Raw genomic sequence first — 23439 nt, forward strand, 5'->3', positions numbered from 1 at the left:
TTGTAGCATCAGACATTTCCATAATTTCGGAAGGACCGATGTTACGATGTTGTTCCTCATTCCTGCGGCAGCACACATCACTGTGTGTGAAGCCGCAGCTGCAATGAGGAAGGAAGTAGGTGGACGGGATGTTTACGTCCCGCTCATCTCCGCCCCTCTGCTTCTATTGGCCACCTGCCGTGTGACGTCGCTGTGACGCCGCACGACCCGTCCCCTTAGGAAGGAGGCGGGTCGCCGGCCAGACCGACGTCGCAGGGCAGGTAAGTGCATGTGAACCTGCCGTAGTGATAATGTTCGTTACGGCAGCTATCACAAGATATCGCAGCTGCGACGGGGGCGGGGACTATCGCGCTCGGCCTCGCAGCAATCGGCTTGCGATGTCGTAGTGTGCAAAGTACCCATTAGAATAGGTCATCAATGTCTGATTGGCCAGGGTCCGACATCCTGCACCCCCACCAATCAGTTGTTATTGGCCCCGGCAGCAGCAGCATGCAGCCGGATAAGCTCAATTCTGGGTCTGCTCTATCTTCTGATAGTGGCTGCGATTGGGTACTGCACATCTGCCTCCTATTCAGATCAATAGGAGGTGGATGTGCAGGCCCCAGCCGCGGCAGCTCCAGAACTGAGCATATCCGCCTCCTTCCGTCTGCCAGGACCAATAACAGCGGATCAGCGTGAGTGCAGGATTTTGGACCCCGGCCGATCAGGCACTGATGACCTATCCTAAGCACAGGCCATCGATGTAAAAGTAGTGGACAACCCCTTTAAGGCTATGTGCACACGTTTAGTATTTTGTAAGTTTTTTGCAATGTTTTTTTCCCCCTCCATTGAGTAATGAACCCGCTGGCTTCTTTTTAAGCACAAATTATGGCAAAATATTCCATCTTTTAGAACCTGAACTAATTAAGATGCTTTAAAAGCCTAAATGTATACAACTCATTTTTAGATAAAAATTTAAATGTTCATTCTATTAAATGATTCATTGGTGATATTCACCTTTAAACGGTTTCTTTAACATATACCCCAAAGAAGAAGCATTTCTTGGTGTAGTTAATACTAATATACTTGTGGTTATGGACAAAAACCTAACATCTTGTCAATTTATTCTTGCCTTTCCAGCAGGAATTTTAGATATAAGATAATAAAGGTACTCATAGTAAAGATACTCCAGAATTGATATCAAAGGGAAACTGTCACCAGGGTATTGCTCCCCCCTCTGAGAGCAGCATAATGTAGAGACAGAGACCCTGATTCCAGCGATGTGTCACTTACTGAGCTGGTTGCTGTCATTTTGATAAATCAGTGGTTTCTCTGCTGCAGATCTAGCAATTATACAGAGCTCATGAATAATCTGGACTACCTGCAGCACACCAAGTAGTCCTCTAATGATAATCTACTGCTGATTAATCAGTGATTTTATCAAAGCTACACTAAACAGCCCAGTAAGTGACACACCGCTGGCATCTCTGCGCCTAAGTTATACTTCTCTCAGATTAGGCAGCAAAAACCTGGTGACAGATGCAGGGATATATTAGTCCTAGTTTAGAAAATACCTATTTCAATACAATTTTTATGTAAAAAAAAATCACAGAAAATTGTTTTTTAAATATCTTTATTTTCATGTCACTATAAAAACTCAGCCTGAAATCTTGCAGTTTTCATTTTTGTGACTCCTAATTGACTGATACTGCTGTTCTGTAGAGATTACTTCTCAACAGTCATCTCATTATGATCAAAGGCAGGATTGCAAAGAAAGGAAACCCCTACATGTAGATAACTCAGGACTAGGCGATGGTCACAGCACACCTTCTATCCCTCCCTGCACAGTGACTTCTGCACAGGTCACAGAGCATGCCTACAAATAGTCTTATATAGAAGTCAATGAGTAGCTCCAGTTTTATTGTTCACATGTAGCTGCTGTAAAGTAAAATGTATCAAAATGCTAATAAAACTATAGGGACACCAGCGCTCACTATCAGGGAGTTATGTAACTGGTTGGGTATTGCTAGATGAGGGACAGGTTTTTTATTTTTTATTTTTCGGTAATACCTGTTGACCTATTTGCCAAACTAGAAAGGTGGGGAGTTGCCAGAGAAGCTGCAGGTAGTAGGCAGGGTCCACGAATACCCTCTCTGGGAGTGATAAAACACTAGAAAAAAAATTAAAAATACAGCTACCGCGCTATCTGGCAGGGGTCAGTTGAATGCACTAGGTGGATGAGTGTTAATTACTAGGGGTTGAGTGGACAAATAGAGTTAAAAATAAATTAAATAGGGAGAGAAGTATAAAGTTGTTTGAAATTTAAAATATTTGTTTATTCCATATAAATAAGTTAAAAAGGGTTAAAAAGTCAGGAGATCTAGATAATGATGACTGGATCAATGAAGCACCTGTGTCCTGCAGATGTGGGAGAGTGAAGTAGTAGACAAAATGTGCGGAGCACAAAGTCAATGTACAACTGAGGAACCTCCAGAGCCTACTGGTGGCTAACAGACGTACGTAGAGGTGGCCACTGAATTCAGGTGTTGGCTGTGAGGGTCTATAAACTCCATCATCTTGACTTGTGATGCTATGAAGAATGCGGCTAAGTAGCGGAGAGGTCCAATGGAATAAAGCTGGTGAGGATCACGCCTGAAACTCGAGTCATCTGAGTCGGTATTTTCCCGATAGGAATACATTGGTGGATCCTTATTCCTGGAAATGGGGAGCTCCTGGATTTCTTATCTGTTATGGAAGTGTTATCAGGTTTTGGGAGTTAAGGTCCAGTCACACATAAAGAGATTGTGAACGAGATCGCTACTACGTCACAGTACCCGGATCGTTGCTGAGTCATTGGTGAAATCGTATGTGAGGTGTCACACACACCGACTTTAGGAATGAGCATGCGACCCGTATAACGATCTTGTAAATCGTCGGGACCCTGTCACAGAACAGCTGTGGTAACTATTCCGATCTCGATTAGGGGCGTAGTGAAACGCAGTGAGCCACGTAGGCGCGCATTTGCGTCGCCTTTTCCACACCCCTCCGCTCCGATTGGTGGCCAATACTGCGTTCTCATTGGGTGGGTGGGCGGGCCTAAAAGGTACCTTTTGTATTGCATCATCCTTTGTCACTTCTTTTGAGCTTTGCTTTGAGATTAGAACCTGCGACTCCACCCTGATTCATTCGTACTTTGTACCCGGTTGCTTGCTTGCTTTTCGGATCGAAGCTGCATCTGCACCCGGATTCATCCCTTCTTCATTCCCGTGTGTTTATCAGCGCCAACCAATCGGTGCAGAGGGGGCGCAGAAACGGGGACGCAACTACACGCCTACATGCCACACTAAAGTTCTAATCTAGGTCATTAACAAAATCGTAGGTAGGTGTCAAACATACAGATCCATCCTGCCCAGCAGGACTCCAACGAGCCAAAAATGGCCCAGGCTGTTCAGCATCGACCAACGATTTCACAGCAGGGGGCGGATCGTTGGTACGTGTCAAACATGACGAGATCGCTAGTAAAGTCGTTGTTGCATCACAGAAACTGTGACGTAGCAACAATCTCGTTCACGATTTCGTTATGTGTGAAGTGGCCTTTAGTAGGTTAACGGCACCTGAAAAGACAATGAGTATCATACGTTGAATGTTGCCAGCATGTGATGGTGGCTTGAAATGTGGCTGGAAGAAACTGTTATGAGGTCTCTCCAAGTACTAAAATATAATAAGTGCAGGGACTATTTGACATTATATCTAAATGCTGCCTGCTAAAGCAAGACGACAGCAAGTATTGTCATGTGTAGAACATAAGATAAAAAAAATAAATTTCCTTTTTGACGCTATTACATCTCCAGATATACTGCGATCAGTGGTTATAATGCAGCCAGTGCTTTTTTCCCATTGAGAATAAATATCTTTCTGGCAAGGAGGAAACATTTTGGCATTGTACTGGTGAAGCCATGGTCTTAAATTGAATGCTGTCTCCATCACATAATTCAGCTGTGTCCATTATATGCGAAGTGTCCAGATGAATTCAGTGTTTAATGTTAAAAATCTTCTAACATGCCAGTTTGATTTGTATCCCTCCATATCATTGCATGCTAATTAAAATCATATTTCTGCATATTTCATGCCTTTCGTGTACATATGCAAATGGAAACCCATTGCCTTTCAGCAATTAGTAATTAAGTTTATGAAGGACAGCTGTAATACATAATTAACAGAAATGTTTGCGAGTCCTTTTCACACTGGAAGTTGTAACAGAAACATTTGCTTATCAAGTGAGCAATTTGGATTTTTCTCTTGCGTATGGAGCATATCTAAATTGTCAGCCGCCATCACTTTGCAACATAATTAAAAGCTCCGCTCGTAACACTACAGACGCCATACAGTGATTGAAGGGCTCTCTCCTCTTCTGCAGACCTCGGCCATCATCACATTTGTGCCAACATTTCTTTTACCATTAAAATTCTTTGTTGATTTGTTTCAATCAAGAGTTAAAAAACAAAAGTACATCTGGAACGTCTGCCCAAAAATCCCAAAATTCTTCAGGTTTTTTACTGTATTTGGCTTGATGTATTTTAGGCAGCAAATTACGTATTATCTTAGAATAGGGAAATAAAAATCATAGTATAATGAAGGCGGTCGGTCAGTCAGCAGGGTCAAAGGCTTAAGAAAAATATCTGAAAAAGGGCAAAAAAATGGGTTTAAATAACATTAGCTATAATCAACTATCTAAATGGGTTGTTCGGTCTAGATCCACAAGTCTGCAGTCAGTCTGTGTGTCACTCTATGTGACTGCAGACTTGAGAATCCTCACATAGCACACACTGTGCACTGTGAGGATTCACCGGAACGATGGCTATTACGAAAATGCCATATGCGATGGCGGCAACCTTGCTCAATACACTGGCATTGAGTGGGGCCGCACCCCTTTAGTCGGATATTGGCAAGGAATATGCATATCCCATACTCACGGCCACATGACTGTTGCGAATCCTCATAACAGAGTGTGTCAAATGTGAGAAATCACAAGTCTGCAGTCACATAGAGTGACAGAGTGTAGAGTGCAGACTTGTGGATTTAGACCGCAAAGCCCTGTAATGAGCTTTTCTTGGACAAACATTTTGATATTTTATCAGTGGCATAGGTAATCAATAACAGTGTGGACTGACATTAGTCTCCCCCACTGATCAGATATTATCAGTTCTGTGCAGTACACAGCTTGTTTAGTGGCTGTTACAGAGTACCAGACATCATCTTATTTTCAAGCAGACCACGATGGCTCAGTGGTTAGGCCTCCACCCTTACGGTGCTGTGTTCTTATCCCACCAATGGCAACATCTGCATGGAGTTTCTACGTTTTCCTCATGTTTGCGTGGGTTTCCTCTGGATACACTTCTTTCCTCCCACACTCCAAACACATACCATTAGGGAACTTAGATTGTGAGCCCCAATGGGGACAGCGATGATAACGTCTGTAAAGCCTGTGGAATTAGTGGGACTATATAAACGAGTTCGGATCTGTACATTGTTTATATCCAGCCACTGCCGAAGTATATAACTGCTATTGGGAGTGAGGAACGAATGTCAGACCCCTTTGAACTGATATTGATAATCTATCTTGTAGGATAAGTCATCAATATGTTGGTTCTGGATTAACCCTTTGATCTCCCATTCGAGCGCCTCTGAGCTGATGGTCCTGCAGGGATAACATAGCTCTCATCTTTCACTAATCATTGGCTTCAGTGGCACAAGATGAGCTCAGTATGAGTGGCTGCTGCTCACAAGCTTCATAAACGTGACACCAAAAGCCAGTCAACAAAGACTGGGGGCAGCAGTGTAGAGGTAGCACAGGGCCACACGAGGTAGAGGTTTATCTACTTCTGTAAGCCTATGTAATAAAAAAAAAGTCTTCGAGAATCCTTTTTCCATCCCTAGAATGTTTTGTTTTCCATATCTGGTAGAAGTAGAACAGCTTTTTTTCATCCATAGTTTAAATATTGTTTGTTTCTTTTTGTTTCAGGGTGGCTTTTGTTATGAGAAAGCATCTGAACACTCATTTACTCGGCAAGCACGGAGTTGGAACACCAAAGGAAAGGTAATTACACCAGTAAAGACCTGGTAATGATTTTGTCCTTTACTGATTTCATAAGTATTCTGAAGAATATGATCCTTTAATCTGAAATTACAAGTACCAAATTCTGAGAACTTGCGATGATAAATTTCTTGTAATAAAATAAATATAGCTGTTAACCTCCAGAAACAAACCCAAACAAGATGGAAGCAACTTTTTTATTGCCATACTATCATTAGGGGTTTTTCCAGTTCTCTGTGCCGCAGTCTTCTGATTCAGATTATGTCGCAGTTATATCTCAGGACCAATAGTAACACAATGTGCTTGATTTATAAAAAATTATTTCACTGTGTTTTAAAAGTTTTCAGAGTTTTATTTAAGGGATTGTCAAGTAGACAAAATGTCTATACTTCTTAAAATATGCATTTATCGACATTGTAACTGTATTGAGGAAGTCGCCCTAATCTGACGATGTCAACTGCAAACCTCATTTCTGCTAATTTCCTTATGTTTAAAGGGAACCTGTCAGCAGATTTGGAGCCTATAAGCTGCTGCCACCACCAGTGGGCTCTTATATACAGCATTCTAACATGCTGTATATAAGAGCCCAGGCCACTCTGTAGAACGTAAAAATGACTTTATAATACTTACCTAAACGGTCGCTGTGGTGGAGTTGGGTCATATGGGCGTTTCCGTTCTCCGGTGCTGGCGCCTCCTCTTTCGGCCATCTTTGTCGTCTTTCTTCTGAAGCCAGGGTGCATGACACGTCTTACATCATCCACACTCGCCGGCATTGAGGTCCTGCGCAGGCGCACTTTGATCTGCCCTGAGAAGGGCAGATCAAAGTATTGTAGTGCGCCTGTGCAGGACCAGTGAGTGTGTAGGACGTAAGATGCGTCATGCACACAGGCTTCAGAAGGAGAACAAAGATGGCCGAAAGTGGAGGCTCCTGCATCGGAGAACGGAGACACCCATATGACCCAACTCCACCGCAGCGACAGTTTAGGTAAGTATTTTAAAGTGTTTTTTATGTTCTACACAGCGGCCTGGGCTCTTATACACAGCATGTTAGAAAGCTGTATATAAGAGCCCACTGGTGGTGGCCGCAGCTTATAGGCCCCAAATCTGCTGACAGGTTCCCTTTAAAAAAAGAGTTTTCCCTTTATTTGCACATGACTGTGTGTGACTGGCTCATTTTATTGTCTTTGCCTCCACTGGGCTAGAGAAGGGGGCTGGCTTTGGAATAGGCGAGTCAACCAGCCCCCTTCTCATGCAGAACTGGTGACATGCCAAAACAGTAAACACTCTCTAGAGGATAACAGAAGCCAGAAGTGGATTTGCCGGAGCTCTGGATTGCATTGACATTTTCAGATCATAGCACATTTTCTAATAAGTTAAATTAGATATACAGTATGTATTTTTCAAACAAAGTAAAGTTCATTCCCTTTAATGTTATGCTTCACTCATACAAGTGTATAGGAATGTATCTGTCTGTACAACGTATTTTCATCTGCAATATTTTTCTAAAATATATAAAGTAATATAATTGTAACATTTGCATATATCACAGTGCTTGAGGTTTGTTCTCATTATTTAGCCTGTGTGACTGGAATGTGATTGGCTGTTAGTAGCTTGCTTTTTTTTTATACAGTTTATGATTTTTTTTTAAGCTGATTAGCCCTATAACCAACTTATATTGCTAGCTACTGAAGATGCACGACTGTCACAAATCTGTGGCGTCTTTTCCTCTTTTGAAAATAGCTGCCGCTTCATTATTTAATCAGTTTTTCCGTGCTTTCCCCGCCCACCGAAGCCCATGATTGGTTGCAGTCAGACACATCCCCACAATGAGTGACAGCTGTCTCACTGCAACCAATCACAGCCGCCGGCGGGCGGGTCTATATCGTGCAGTAAACTAAATAAATGAAAAAAAAATGCGGTTCCCCCATATTTGATACTAGCAAGGATAAAGCCGCACGGCTGGAGGCTGGTATTGTCAGGATGGGGAGCGCCACGGTATGGGGAGCCCACCACCCTAACAATATCACCCAGCAGCTGCCCAGAATTGCCGCATTCATTAGATGCGACAGTCCCGGGATTCCACCCAGCTCATCCCGAATTGCCCTGGTGCGGTGGCAATCGGGGTAATAATGAGTTTAATCATGCCAGGCGTCTCCCCGAGACACCTTCCATGATTAAACTGTAAGTGAAAGTAAAGAAACACACACAGCGAAAAATCCTTTTATTTGGAATAAAAGACAAAAAAACATCCTCTTTCACCATTTTATTAATCCAAAAATAACAATCCAGGTCCGAAGTAATCCACACGACACTGCCAGCTCTGTTACATGAAGATGACAGGGAGCGTTCTGTGTCCTCTCCACGTAGCACATGAAGAGAATCGCATTGTAATCTGAGACTTCAGTCTGTAATGCAGAAGTCAAGATTACCAAATCTGCCCATGTTTTTCATTAGAGCTAGTAGCTAAATGGTTAGAGTGCTCGCCTAAGAGGCATTAGCTCACGAGTTCTAGCCCCCCCGGCCATCCCGGTAATAAATTTAATTTTTTTATTTTTAAATTAGAATTATTTATTTATAATTTTAATTTAATTATTAACTGAGGGGAGGAGCCGGACATCAGCTGTGAGCCACACCTCTAAAATCGGAGCAGTTCACGGAATGAGGCTGCATTGCTCTATCTCTTTCTCTCAGTCAATCAGTCAGTCTCAGTCAGTCAGTCTCAGTCAGTCAGTCTGTCAGTCTCTCTCTCCTCTCTTCTTTCTCCTCTTTCTCCTCTTTTCTCCTCTTCTCTCCTCTTCTCTCCCCTCTCTTCTCTGTCCTCTCTCTCTCTCCTCTCTCTCCTCTCTCTCTTCTCTCCTCTTCTCTCTCTCTTCTCTCTCCTCTCTCTCTTTTCTCTCTTTTTCTCTCTTTTTCTCTCTTTTTCTCTCTCTTTTTCTGTCTTTTTTTCTGTCTTTTTTTCTGTCTCTTTTTCTCTCTCTTTTTCTCTCTCTTTTTCTGTCTCTTTTTCTCTCTCTTTTCTCTCTCTTTTCTCTCTCTCTCAGACCTGGTGATGATCAGCTGATGCAGTCACCTAACGGAATCAGCGGAAACTATAAGTTAAGCGGTGAGGGCAGCTTTTTACCGCCCGGCTAAACTATCAGCTGATGCTGTCGGACAGGAGTCTGCACAGAAGTGTGTAGTTTGTTTTGTTTTTTTTTTTTGCACTGATGCATCATCTGATTGTATAAAAGCCGTTTATACAATCAGCTGCTGTGTCATGTGATTCAGGCCCTTGAACCTGACACATCATCTGATCGCTTTGTCTTCCAGCAAACCGATCAGATGATATTGGATCCGGATTGGACAGCGCGGGACCCTTGACACAGGGTTACTGCGGAGGGGGGTTCTCTATTTCAATAAAGATGGAGTCACTAATTGTGTTGTGTTTTATTGCTAATAAAAATATTTTTCTGTGTGTTGTTTTTTTTTTTTTATCTGTACTAGAAATTCATGGTGGCCATCTCTAATATTGGCGTGACACCATGAATTTCGGGCTTAGGGCCAGCTGATAATATACAGCTAGCCCTAGCTCCATTATTACCCAGCGAACCACCCGTCACCAGGGCAGCTGGAAGAGTTGGATACAGCGCCACAAGATGGCGCTTCTATGAAAGTGCCCTTTTCTGGGGCGGCTGCAGACTGCAATTTGCAGCAGGGGTGCCCAGAAAGCTTGGGCACCCTGAGCTGCGGATTCCAATCCCCAGCTGCCTAGTTGTACCTGGCTGGACACAAAAATTGGGCGAAGCCCACGTAATTTTTTTAATTTATTTAATGAAATTCATGAAATAATTAAAAAAAAAAGGGCTTCCCTATATTTTTGGTTCCCAGCCGGGTACAAATAGGCAGGTGGGGGTTGGGGGCAGCCCGTAGCTGCCTGCTGTACCTGGCTAGCATACAAAAACATGGCGAAGCCCACGTAATTTTTTTGGGGGGCAAAAACTCCTGCATACAGTCCTGGATAGAGTATGCTGAGCCTTGTAGTTTTGCAGCGTCTGTCTGTATGGAGGAGATCAGACAGCAGCTGCAGAATTACAAGACTCAGCATACTCCATCCGGGACTGTATGCAGGAGTTTTTTGCCCCCCCCAAAAATGACGTGGACTTCGCCATATTTTTGTATGCTAGACAGGTACAGCAGGCAGGTATGGCTGTCCCCAACCCCCAGCTGCCTATTTATACCCGGCTGGGAACAAAAAAAATAGGGAAGCCCTTTTTTAATTATTTCATAGATTTCATGAAATAATTTAAAAAAAAATCGACATGAGCTTCGCCACATTTTTGTGTCCAGCCAGGTACAACTAGACAGCTGGGGATTGGAATCCGCAGCACAGGTTGGCCTGAGCTTTCTTGGCCCCTCTGCTGCGAATTGCAGTCCGCAGCCGCCCCAGAAAATGGCGCTTTCATAGAAGCGCCATCATCTGGTGCTGTATCCAACTCTTCCAGCTGCCCTGAAGCCGTTTGGCTTGCTAGGTAATAATGAGTTAATACTAGCTTTGTTTTACTAACTAGTATTAAGTCAGAGATTCTTAATGTCAGGCAAGTTTGACCCGGCCATTAAGAATCTCCAATAATGGGTTAAAAAAAAAAAAGACACCACACAGAGAAAAAATACTTTAATAGAAATAAATACACAGACACATTAGAGACTCCATGTTTATTAATCCCTCTCATCCCTCCACGATCCATGGTCTTCTGTCTTCTTTCTCCTTCAACCCATGCAGCTCTGCTACATCAGACAGCGCTGCATGGGAGGAAGGACGCTGCTGCTCCCCACGCACTGCAGTCTATTCAGTCAGTCAGTGAGCAGAGGCTGCAGGCTGTAAGCGGTGACGTCACCGCTGACAGGCCGGTTGCTATAGCAATGGTGTGCTCCGTTATTGACCGGCTGTGGCAGCCGGTGAATAATGGAACCGGGAAGCATAACGGGGAGTCGACCATGTGCCAGAGCATTTCGCCAGTATACGGAGATGCTGGAACGATCACCGCGTACCGAAGAGTGCAATGACAGGACCTAGCATGATGTCTTAGCCATGTGACCAGTCTGTATCCAATAAGATAATAGACACGTGACTGGTCACATGCTTTTTTTTACATCATGGAAGGTCCTATCATCAGTGCTGGTTACCGGGAGGATGCAGGAATTTTCGGAAGGAAAAGCGGCGGGAGACAGAGTGCAGGACACATCGCAGGGACCTGTAAGTGTTATGGTAATGTTTATTATCTGTATGTGTACATTTATAATGTGTTTTTATGTGTTTGTGTTTCCCTGCCATTGGTTTCAATGGGACTCAAGAGGTTCGTCGAATGGTTCATCGAACCGAACTCGAACGCGGCCTCCGTTCCACGAACTGAACTGAACTCGAGCCTCTAGAGGCTCGCTCATCTCTACTCCTGACTATGTCCTTGTCTGTCCCTTTTGTCCCTTACGTGCTCTCCTGGTTATCGGACCTCCGCCTGACTCTTGACCTTGCTTTTGTCTTCTCCTTCTGTTTAGTTGCATCCTCTCGGCTCTGACCTCGGCTTGTTTGACTTCACCACTTCCCTCGCAGCACGCTGGTGCTCACAGCGTCATCTAGTTACTATTACACACATAGTCACTAGCTTCTCACTCAATTTTGTGAGTGACATCACACATGACCAGTCCAATCCCCTATTACTTTGAAATTAGCTTTTGAATTGACATACAAATGAGACTGAAAAGCTATGGTGGATCTGAATCCTTTGTCACTCCAACTCTATTCCCCTCCTACTGCTTGACTGGCAGCCTGTGTACTGTGTCACTTCATGCAAAGGAGCCATCAGTCAAGCAGTAGGAGGAAGCGACGCTGGGTGGTGAATAGAGCTGGAGTGACAGAGGTTTCAGATTTACAAAACACTGATTTTTCAGTAACGGAGAAATGGACTCGCCATATCAAGGTATTGCTGGATTTGTTTTTCAAAGAGCTACATGCACACGTAAATAGTTTGGAAGGTGTTTGCTGATCAATGACCATTTAAAGCGAACCTGACAGCGGAAACATGCTGCCCAATCCACAGGGAGCATGCATCAGGCACTGGCTGTATGATAGCAGCCATATATGTTTAATTTGAAAAACAGTTTAAAAGCAACTGGGGACAAAGCTGCAGGGGGACTAGGGCAGATGGGTCCCTTGCAGCTTCACCCTGGAGTGATCGGTCTCCCCTATACACAAAACCTGCCATTTCAGGGTAGTTAGCGGGGAGAAGCCACCCAGGACCCACCTGTCCAGCTAGTCTTGGTCCTTCATAGCTTCTCTCTCATATCTCTTCCTGAAACAGCGTAGCATTTCACAGTCAAAGATACCAGGCTAAAGTCATACAGCCAGTGTCTGATCCATTCTGCCCAATCTTTGTGTAGAGGTTTATGCGGGAGATCAAAAGGATCAAACGTTTGAAATGAGACCACCCTTTGCTGCGCTCACTTGACGTCTGCTGGTGAGAATAATCAAGAGGCCACCATACCAATCCAATGATCCTGCCAATATCTGGGGCCTCTTGTTCCTTGGCCCCTAGCGGCTGCTCTGCATTGGACCTGGCGGTTCCAACCATGTTGCTACTATTCTCTTACAGTAAAGCAAACAAGGTGTTGTGCGCCTTTTATTTATATAGTTATAAGGTTTCTGAAGATTGGAAACTTCTTCATCAGCAAAGCGAACATTCATTTTTCTGCAAATTGAGTTATTTTTTTCTTACCTGTTTAAAACATTAATGTACTGGCTGAAATAGTGCAAGCTTGCTACATTGTAATCTCTCCAGGACAATCTAATCGGTTTACTCTGTGCGCTTTACATTTGACTCCGTTCTCTGATAGGTTGCATGTTCTAGCAAATTATGATAGAAGCTAGCTAAATAGGTTGTGGCAATTAAATTAATAATGCATTTACTTTGCTACTATTTAGACTTGGTGCTTTGACTGATATATGCAAAAATGGTAATTTATTAAAAGCAAATTCATGTAATTGTACTGCTGAGTTTGATGGACCAAAAAAAGTTGTCAGCATGACTATCATCAAAAAAACAAAAATGAAAGAAGTTCTTACATTTGAAGTCAGAGCAGCGTATTATTTCTGATGGCAAAGATACTGACAGCATAGCAAACAAAAACAACTTGTTTCTAGAACATTCCAGGCATATAGGAATTCTGCATCTCTACTCACCTACTTTCCATATTCCTTTTAATATTGCTCTATTTTTCATGATGCCCTGATAAGTACATCACTCATGTTGCAATTCACAAGATTGGTATCAAACAATTGTGATGAGTACTTTCAGACGATAGCAAGATGTGTGCCAGAAAGGCAGATTGTGCTGAAACTGAATATATCAGCAACTGCTGAGTGTTTTTCCAATGGTAGAAAGTTAACTCATCTGTGTCAGGAAGCCACCGCTGCTATCTCTAGACGTACCCGGCTACCATCAATAATGGAGCACATTTAGCACAATTATTTTTAAGGAATCTTAAATAGCAACGTTACTTAAGCGTTTGGGTCTAATTTTAAACTAAAGAAAAACATTAGTGACGTAAAAGTCAGTGATCCCGTTAAATACCAATAGGGCTCCTTCATACTTTAAAACCTTTTTATTTTCGGAAATACAAATTCTTAGCTCTAAATCTGTGATCGGGAGAATCCGAACTTTGTCATCCCCACTGCTTAATAGAACAAATGTTTGGACTCTGTAATGAGCAACATTGTCTCTTCATTCTTCATGTAGACACTGAAATGGTTCTGTATACAATTGTTGTCCTTTCAGTGCCCAGGCCAAAAACCTATTTTCCTGTTTATTCTGCTTAAAGGGGTTGTCTACAACTGGGAAAACCATTTCTCAATCTGTATTTAAAATAACACTTATACTCCCCTCCAATGCCGATGCCGTTGCTTTGGTGTCGACACGGTCTGCTGGGATCGCAATGATCAATCAGTGACCGTTTCACTCTCCCCAACTTCGGTTGTATTACATACTGTACATTTGGAGAAAGAGAGAAAGGAACAGTCTTTACTTCCCCCGAATGTTAGCGATTTGTCCAAATGCGGGGAGTGAAATGGCCTCTGATTGGCCGCTGGGGTCACGTGACCGAAGACGGTTACACAATCCTGGGAGAGACAGTGGCGACACTACTGGATCAGCTCCAGCATCGGAGGCATGAGTATAAGTCTTATTGTTTTAAGTGGGGAAACAAACGGATTCACAAGGGGTTGTCAGAGTATTGGACAACCCATTAATCCTGGAAATCTTATGAGTCCGTCCTTCACTGATTGTAGATTAATGTTTTATCCTGGGGACAGGCTACCAAACCCCTTTTCCTTTTGCTTTTTTTTATATACAGTAATATGTAAAAGTTTTAAACATCTCTGGAAAAAATGCTGCATTGTAAGTATATGTGCACATGTCCTATAATCATCAGTCAGAACAAATCCGCTGGGGAACTGATTTCTGATGGATCCGTTTTTTAACATGGGAGTCTATGGACAAAGGATCCGTTAACTGATTGCTATTTAGCCATCCGTTGTACTTGCATTTGTAGCACTGCCATTATTTCCTTATCGGATCTGTTACAAAATGGACAATAAATAGCAATCCGTTAATGGATCCGTAGTCCATAGACTCCAGATGTTAAAAACGGATGCGGCCTTCATCCATTATTTAACGACTTCTGTAACTCCATATAATTAGGATATCGGTTGACATCTTACCCAAAGTTTTTTTCTTGACCAACATGTGCTCTTTTTTTAATGTCAAATGCATTTATCTTTAACCCTAGAATGCATACCTGGGGCCTCGCAGGCCTGCTAGGTTACTTGTTTTCTATGGTTGATTTCTATGGTTGCGCGTTCTAGGGTTAAGAAAGTAATATAGTACTTAACTTGTAATATTTATAGCAACATTATTTTCCCCTCATTGTCATACCTAATTTGCCATCTCGTCTTTAGAAGAAGTGAATAAATGATTAGTTATCATGTCCTACTTCCATCATGGTTTGTATTACATCATGAATGCTTCTTTTATTCAGATCATAAATGACTTGAAAGATGGACGAAGACAAAAATGATTTTCTTAAAGGAAACTTCCTTGATACATGCTGCCCAATTGACATGTCTCCCCCTACGTGTGTGCATAGGTCAGCGGGCGAGGAGAAGTCGCCAGGGACCTGCCTGTCCGACTAGTATGCCACGCGGCTTGGTCCCCGATGGTGCGGTTTGGGCCTTGGTGATGCGGTTCTGTCCCCGGTGGTGTGGCTTGGTCCCCAGTGGATTATTAAACACAGTAGTTTTTCAGAATGACACGTATGCAACTGAGATAATACAGGTAGTGCCTGATACATGCTTCCGATAGATTAAAAGAGAGCCTGTGGAAGGAAAGGCGCAATAGTGTCTTACCTGGTAATCAGGAGGAGAGGAGGTGAAGAAAGTACTCACCTATCGGGGTTGTGAAAGGTCATAACACCTAGAAAAGCATGAAACTGTGAAGATAGCTGCAGCACCGCAGATTCAGGCAGATAAAAAACATCAAAGGAGACCGGTTGTCATTGCTCCAGCCCGGAATTGATTCCTAATACCTGGCTGGACGCCGGTCCCCTTATCAGTGTATGGGGACCAGAATCCGCCAGTTAAATATGGTAGTAGAAGGGATAAGGGGATTAGAGCAAGCACTCTATACTTACCAATTCTACGGTAACTATAAGTGCTTCCAGGCTTATTCTTCTTCCAGAGCAGCTCATTATTGCTCATCTATATTCAATGCTTCCTCCACTCACCATCAGTCTTGGCATATGGGATTGGTTGCAGTCAGATGTGCCTCTAACCTGTGTGACAGCTTATCTAGCTGCTGGAGTCACAGACCCTGTCTGTGGGTCACTGTCATGGTTTAAAAGTAAGTAAAAAAAAATTGGCATAGCGTCCCCCCATATTATGATACCTAACACAGATAAAGCATAAGCCTATAGGCTTTAGGCCCTAGACATACGCTTATCTTGGCTGTGTATCAAAATAAAAGGAACGACTTGCAGATTTTTTCATTATTATTGAAATAAATAATTTGAAAAACGACGTGCGGTCTTCCCCTATTTTGATACCCAGCCATGTTAAAGCCCGACAACTGGGAGCTGGTATTCTCAGGCTGGGGAGACTCCTGCTTATTCCCCCCTACCAGCCTAAAAATAGCAGCCTGCAGCTGCCCAGGATTGTTACATCCATTAGATGTGGCAATCCCGGAACTTTACCCAGCTGTTCCTGATTGCCCTGGTGCAGTGACAGTCGGAGTAATAAGGGCTTAATGGAAGCTCACAGCTGCCACTAAGCCCTAGATTAGCAATAGGAGGCATCTATGAGACCCCCCATTACTAATCTGTAACTGAATGTAAATAAACACAAACACCAAAAAATCCTTTATTTGAAATAAAATACAAAAACCACCCTCTTTCACCCTTTAATTAGACTCAAATACACCCAGGTCCAACATAATCCACATGAGGTCCCACAACGATTCCAGCTCTCCTACTTCTAAAGCCACAGCAAGCGGCCATAAAACAATGACTGCTCGCTGTGAGATTCAGGCAGAGATTGAGTCACAGCAATGTGCGGATGTCAGAATATTTGTGGTCACAGCTGGAGGTTCCCATGGTCCTCCACCTGTGATCGCAGGTATCCTGACCTCAGATAACCTTTTAAAATCAGTGAACTCATCTGCATTTCCTGGCAGAAAACCACTGATTTTTTTCCAAGAGATGCAGATTTGGTGCTGAAATTTTTACTTCATATTCCTGCACCAAATCTACACCTCCTGGGAAAAATGCCACATGATACTGCATATGGTTTTGATACATTTTTTTGCCAGCAGGTGTAGATTGGGTGCATGAATATGATGTAAAACTTTCATCACCAAATTGGCATCTCTTGGCTCAAAAATGCAAAAAAAAAAACGCTTTTGACTCAATTTCAGTGTGGTTTGCTGCCAGGAGGTGCAAATGTGGTGCTGAAATGTCTGCACCAGATTTCAGCACAAAATGTGCACCTCCTGGCAGAAAACTGCACCGAACCTGCGTGAAAATTGTTAATAAGCAATAAGCAAATTAGGTGATTACATTTTTACACCATATTCCTGCACTCAGTCTACACCTCCTGGCAAAAAAAATTGCATCACTACCACATCATACCGCATGCGGCAGTGATGTGTTTTTTGTGCAGGAGGTGTTGATTGGGTGCAGGAATATGGTGTTGAAATTATTCACTAAATCTGCATCTCTTTGCAAAAAAGCCTGCTTTTTTCTGCAAGGATATTTAGGTCTGTGAACTCGCTGACTTCACCTGAGGAGAGGTCACTGACTTTACTAAGGTCACCAGAGGTTAGGATACTTGCAATTACAGGTGGAGGACCATAGGAACCTCCGGCTGTGACTGCAAATAACCCGAGTGATGTCACCGCTGATCGCGCTGCTTATTCTCTGCCTGATGTTCACAGCGGCCGCTCATGTTCTATAGCTGCCTGCTGTCACTTTAGATGTAGCAGAGCTGGAATCTTCATGGGACCTCGTGTAGATTACGTCGATCCTAGGTGTTTTAAAGGTTAATAAATTAGTGAATGAAAGATCGTGTTTTTTATTTCAAATAAAGGAATTTTTTGGTGTTTTTGTTTCTTGTCACTTATAAGTTAGTAATGGGGTCTCAGACTCCGCCCATTTCTAATCTAGGGCTTAGTGGCAGCTGTGGGTTGTTGTTAACCCCTTATTACCCTTATTGCCGCTGCATCAGGGCAACCGTGAAGAGGCAGTTATATTTCTGAGATTGTCACATCTAATGGATGCGATAATCCTGGGTGGCTGCTATTTTTAAGCTTGGGGGCCCAATAAGCATGGGTCTTTACAACTTGAGAATACCAGTTCCCCCAGCTGTCGGGCTTTGTCATGGCATACTATCAAAATTGGGGGACAGTACACATTTTTTTTAAATAATTTAAAAAAAAACAAAGAAAAGCCACACATTGTTTTTCTTATTTTGATACACAGACAAGATAAGCACTTTGCTGGTGGCTCCAGCCTGTAGCCATATGCTTTATCTGTGCTGGGTATCATAATACGGGGGGACCCAATGCCAATTTCTTTATTTTTATACCACGATAGTGACCTGCAGGCAGAGTCTGTGATTGCAAGCAGTCAGATGCTGTCACACAGGCTGGGGGTGCGTCTGACTGAAACCAATCACAGACGTCAGGACTTCCAGTGGGCGGGGGAAGCAGTGAATATGGATGAGTAATAATGAGCAGCCCCGGAAGAACAGTGAGCTGTCTGGAAGCACTTACAGCCGTGCTGAAGACTCGGTAAGTATAGTGTGTGTCCGCCCATCACTAGTCATATTCTACACTATGTTCTGCACTGAGCAAGAGGGTTCCATAATCTCCTTTTATTGCCATTCTCTTCAAACCTAAAGACCAACAGCTGACTCAACAGCAATATACAATTTCAGATAATGTGTCCGAAGTGAACTGTGTCCACTAAGGTTTATGTATATCAGCAATTTAAACATTGGATACTTTCTTCTAGGTGGCATGGCCCAAAGAATCATGTAAGTTCCCAATAAGTCTAGAGGGAATTTTTTTCCATTGTCATTTGAGAATATTTACATGCATTGTTACAATAAAGTAACAACCTCAAAACTAGGGATAGCTGATATCACTGGTGAAATTGAAGTAAAAGGTAGATGCAGCATCATAGGGTGATAGAAGAACATTTACCTTTTATATCCAGCTGTTTGTTTTCGTCTTGCTGTGACCCAGTAGAATATAAAGGATCTTTCATTCTGCGATAAAACCAATATAAGGTAGTGTAAATAAATGGCACTAGCATAATTTATTCAGGTTTTCCCCAGCCTGCTGTAAATCTTGTGTTGTTAGTTTAAGTGTATAAACAGCCTGTGCAGATGGGTGGCCGAGTCACCACTGACTTCTGCTACTGCTGCTGTTTAGATTAGCAGGAAGCCTTCGACTTTCTTCGTATTGATTTGAAAGTGAATGTTTTTGGACATTTTAAGTCTGGCAAACTTGCTTAACTTCCGTGTTTCCTGTTTATTATTATAATACATGGGATACAGTTAAAAACTGAAATACATCAAAACAGCATGTAGCGGTAATGCTGTGCATACCTAACGTGTCGATGCACAAACTGCTTGTCTGTAGTGTTCCTCACACACAGTCTACTTATTCTCTTAATATGAGGGCCAGAGTCTTAAGGCTACTTTACACGCTGCGATATCGATCCCGATATCGCTAGCGTGGGTACCCGCCCCCATCTGTTGTGCGACACGGGCAAATCGCTGCCCGTGCCGCACAACATCGCGCAGACCCGTCACACATACTTACCTGTCCGGCGACGTCGCTGTGACCGGCGAACCGCCTCCTTTCTAAGGGGGCGGTCCGTGCGGCGTCACAGCGACGTCACTGAGCGGCCGCCCAATAGAAGCGGAGGGGCGGAGATGAGTGGTCGGAACATCCCGCCCACCTCCTTCCTTCCTCATAGTGGCCGGGACGCAGGTAAGGAGAGGTTCCTCGTTCCTGCGGCGTCACACATAGCGATGTGTGCTGCCGCAGGAGCGACGAACTACATCGTTACTGCTGCAGTAACGATAATCGAGAATGGACCCCCATGTCACCGATGAGCGATTTTGCACGTTTTTGCAACGATGCAAAATCGCTCATCGTTGTCACACGCAGCAACATCGCTAATGCGGCCAGATGTGTGTCACAAATTCCGTGACCCCAACGACTCCGCATTAGCGATGTCGCAGCGTGTAAAGCCCCCTTTATACAATTTCTATCGGTGTATTCTAATTGTATGATTTTTGCATGTAATTTGCTTATGGAAAACATGAATTATCTTGTGGCCAACCCAAGACTTAAGGAGAAAAAGCCCATTCATAAAGCTTTTGTGATGGCAATTGTCATGTTGGAACCTTTACTTTGTATAGAACCAGGTGCTGAGATCCTTACTGGTTGCTGAAACAAAAGAGCAGAAGTGCTGAGCTTAGCGCGGTGCTCCTTCACTTTTATTGGCTCTTCTCAGAGTCTTCAATGAGCTCACCCTCAACTAAACCAACCTCTACAAAGACATTATGTCAGTTAAAAGGACACAGTACTTATACCCTTAATTTTAGCAATCTAGGGATGTTTCAGCACCCAGACCTTGACTGGTCTAAATTACTGACACGTGGAAAGAAAAGAACTGGCAATTACTATTTAAAAGAAAAAATAATTATCTTAAAGGGAAGGTGTCAAAAAAAAAAAAAAAAAATCAATAACTGAAAAAATATAAAGTATTAATGTTTTAATGGTATGTTTAAATAATATTATTTGTTTTTAATTGAGAAAGATATAAAACAAATTAAAAGTTTGATATTTTCCACCCTTAAACACTAGGGGGTGCAGCTGCTGCAATCCTGCTGTAGAGCTACTGTAGAACTAGCTCACATTACAACTGCAGTAAAAGTGGGTGGAATCTGCTATCCTGTGTGAGATGTCACCCCCCCCCCCCTCCCCAATCTGGGCATTTACAAAAGGATAAGAGAGAATGAAGTTTAGGATCACAGTGCGGAGCCATTTTCTTGGTGGCCGCAAAGTGATCCTTATATGTCTAAAGTGTCACGAAGGCCAGCTGCATAGTGCTGCACTGTATCCCGCGCCGCACTGTATCCCAATGCCCCACTGACTGTATCCAAAAATAATTCACCGAAAAGGACATAAATTCAAAGAAAAAAAAACTCCCCAGAAAAAAAGCCACCAGCCAACTCAGATCAAAATGGCAAATGCACTTGCAGAATGAAGCCTTCCTCCCATTATAAAGGTATGTGTAACACAGGTGTAGAATACCGATGAGACAGCCACTCTCAACCTATCAACTCATGGAGGGGGTGGCTGCTGGCATTGAACATGCACACTGATGAGGTTTTACATAGGGCACCAGTCACACAGATATGTGCAATGCACAGTGTCCGGCTCACAGCCTGTTGATGACGCCCTTCTATTAGATCAGGCGGGCTGCCCAGCACTATTTAAGTGCACTAACACACAGGACAGACACCCAAGAGGGCCCAGCTTCAGCCTGCAAAAAAAAAGGCATCCTTAATAGGCTGGGAGGCGGACACTGTGCATTGCACATATCTGTGTGACTGGTGCCCTATGTAAAACTTAATTAGTGTGCATGTTCAATACCAGCAGCCACCCCCTCCATGAGTTGATAGGTTGAGAGTGGCTGTCTCATCGGTATTCTGAACCTGTGTTACCCATACCTTTATAATGGGGGTCCGGCTGCATCCTGAAAGTGCATTTGCCATTTTGACCTGAGTTGGCCGGTGGCTTTTTTCTGGTGCGTTTTTTTTAATTTTTTCCCCACTGACTGTATCCCAATGCCCCACTAACTGTATCCCAATGCCCCACTAACTGTATCCCAATGCCCCACTGACTGTTTCCCAGTGCCCCACTGTATCCCGCGTCCCCATATACTGTACTGCCAACCGGGATCGGGGGTCCAAGGTGACATACGGGGAGGAGGGTTGATCTGCAGCCTGAGCAGCACGGCACTACAGATGTAACGCCGTGCTCACCGCTCCCAGCCACATGCACTCACCTCAAACCTGCGTTCTCGGCAGCCTGTTCTGTCAGCGATCACGGTACATAGCAGCGAGCAGCGGAGGCCCGAGGTGAGCACACATGGGGAGGGGGGGTGCACAGCAGATTTGGGGGTGCGCGGCAGATTTGGGGGTGCGCGGCAGAGTGGGGGGTGTGCGGCAGAGTGGGGGTCAGCACGTCAGGATTAGTTACTTAGCAATCACCGATACCCGGCGCCAGTACTCACCCCATCCATCCTGGCGGGTGACAGGGGGAGAGTGGAGCACACAGCATACGCTATGAGCTCCACAAAGATGACGCTGATCTCCTCCCTCTGCTGTGATCTGGACAGCCCATGGGGCTTGTCCAGATGACAGCAGGGAGCTGTCCTATATTAAGTATAGGGGTCGGAGTCCGACTACTTGTATTAGAGTCAATGCACAGAGGGCTGCCATAAAGGAGATGAGTAACTGTTGTTACTCAGAGCAAATCCAAGATGGCAGCTCCCAGTGCTTCAGTAAAACTAGAATTAAATACAAACTAAATAAACAGTGAATTAATTTTTGTATTAAAAATACTTGATTTCATAATCACTATTATTAATACAAAAATAAAAAAACACTAAACCTTATCTTTAAGCTGTGGTCATTCAGTGTCTTGTTTTCCTTTACAACACCACTCCAGCGTATGTTTGTTTTTTTTAAGTGCCAGAGTAGTGCTTTAAATATTAAGTCCTCGGCAACTGGTATTATACTCATCCTCTGTTTTTTTTCATTCATTTTCGGCATCACACTGTTCGCATGGTGCTATTTTGTGCCTGTAACTTCTGACTGGCCGTAAATCAGAAGTTACATGAAAAGCTCTAAATTCAAGTCTATGTGAGCCAGAAAGAGGCTCTCATAGACTTGTATTGATTGGTGACCTATGGCTTACTCCACAAAACACTGGAGCAGTTGGCAGGTCAAAATACCGGAGACCGACGGGAGCGGCTGTAAAAACAGATAAAGATGAGAGTGAGTAAAAGTCACTGAGCAGGGTACTTGGATTTAAAGCACCACTTCAGCAATGAAATTAAAAAAAATCCACTGGAGTGGTGCTTTATCTCCTTCATGATCTAGGATTTATATATATATATATATATATATATATATATATATATATATATATATATATATATATATATATATATATATATATATATATATATATATATAAATGTGTATATATATGATGAGTCACCCCCATCCCGTTACCACGGGCTTGCATGGTAAGCCCATAGTCATCCCCATACATGTTTACTGATCTGATCAGCAAACATGTGCAGCTAACAGGCGCTGGTGGATCAGAGTTTCCCCCGCACCTTTTAACCCCTTACATCGCGCTGTCAAAATTTAACAGCACAATCTACAACGCTCTGACGGGGATTGCGTTGTTCCCTGCTGCCATTGGTGGCCTTGTGAAGCGATTACGGGGTGCCAACGTTGGCATGGCAGCGCGGAGTCAGCTGATGACCCCTGTCGTTGCTATGATGTGGTTCCTGTGAATGCCCTGGCACTCACAGGTGATCAGCATTTCTGCTGATCAGAGCAATGCTTCATCATTACTCTGATCAGTACAAGCGATTGGACTCTACAGTGATAAAGTCCCTAAGGAAACTAGTAAAATCACTTAAAAATATAAAAAAAAAAAGTTTTTAAAAATAATTAAAAAATGCCAGAA

The 23439-nt window shown here is 43.3% G+C and overlaps 1 protein-coding gene across 1 annotated transcript in view; it reads left to right on the forward strand.

Annotated features, from left to right (window-relative positions):
• Positions 1-23439, forward strand: part of ZNF407 (zinc finger protein 407) — a 678079-nt gene that overhangs the window by 247164 nt on the left and 407476 nt on the right. The window contains exon 4 of the mRNA XM_075314622.1: positions 6002-6076. Coding sequence (XP_075170737.1) covers positions 6002-6076 — 75 coding nt within the window. The remainder of the gene's footprint in view (positions 1-6001; positions 6077-23439) is intronic.

The sequence above is a fragment of the Anomaloglossus baeobatrachus genome, chromosome 6 (genome assembly GCF_048569485.1).
Source record: "Anomaloglossus baeobatrachus isolate aAnoBae1 chromosome 6, aAnoBae1.hap1, whole genome shotgun sequence".
Lineage (NCBI taxonomy): Eukaryota > Metazoa > Chordata > Amphibia > Anura > Aromobatidae > Anomaloglossus > Anomaloglossus baeobatrachus.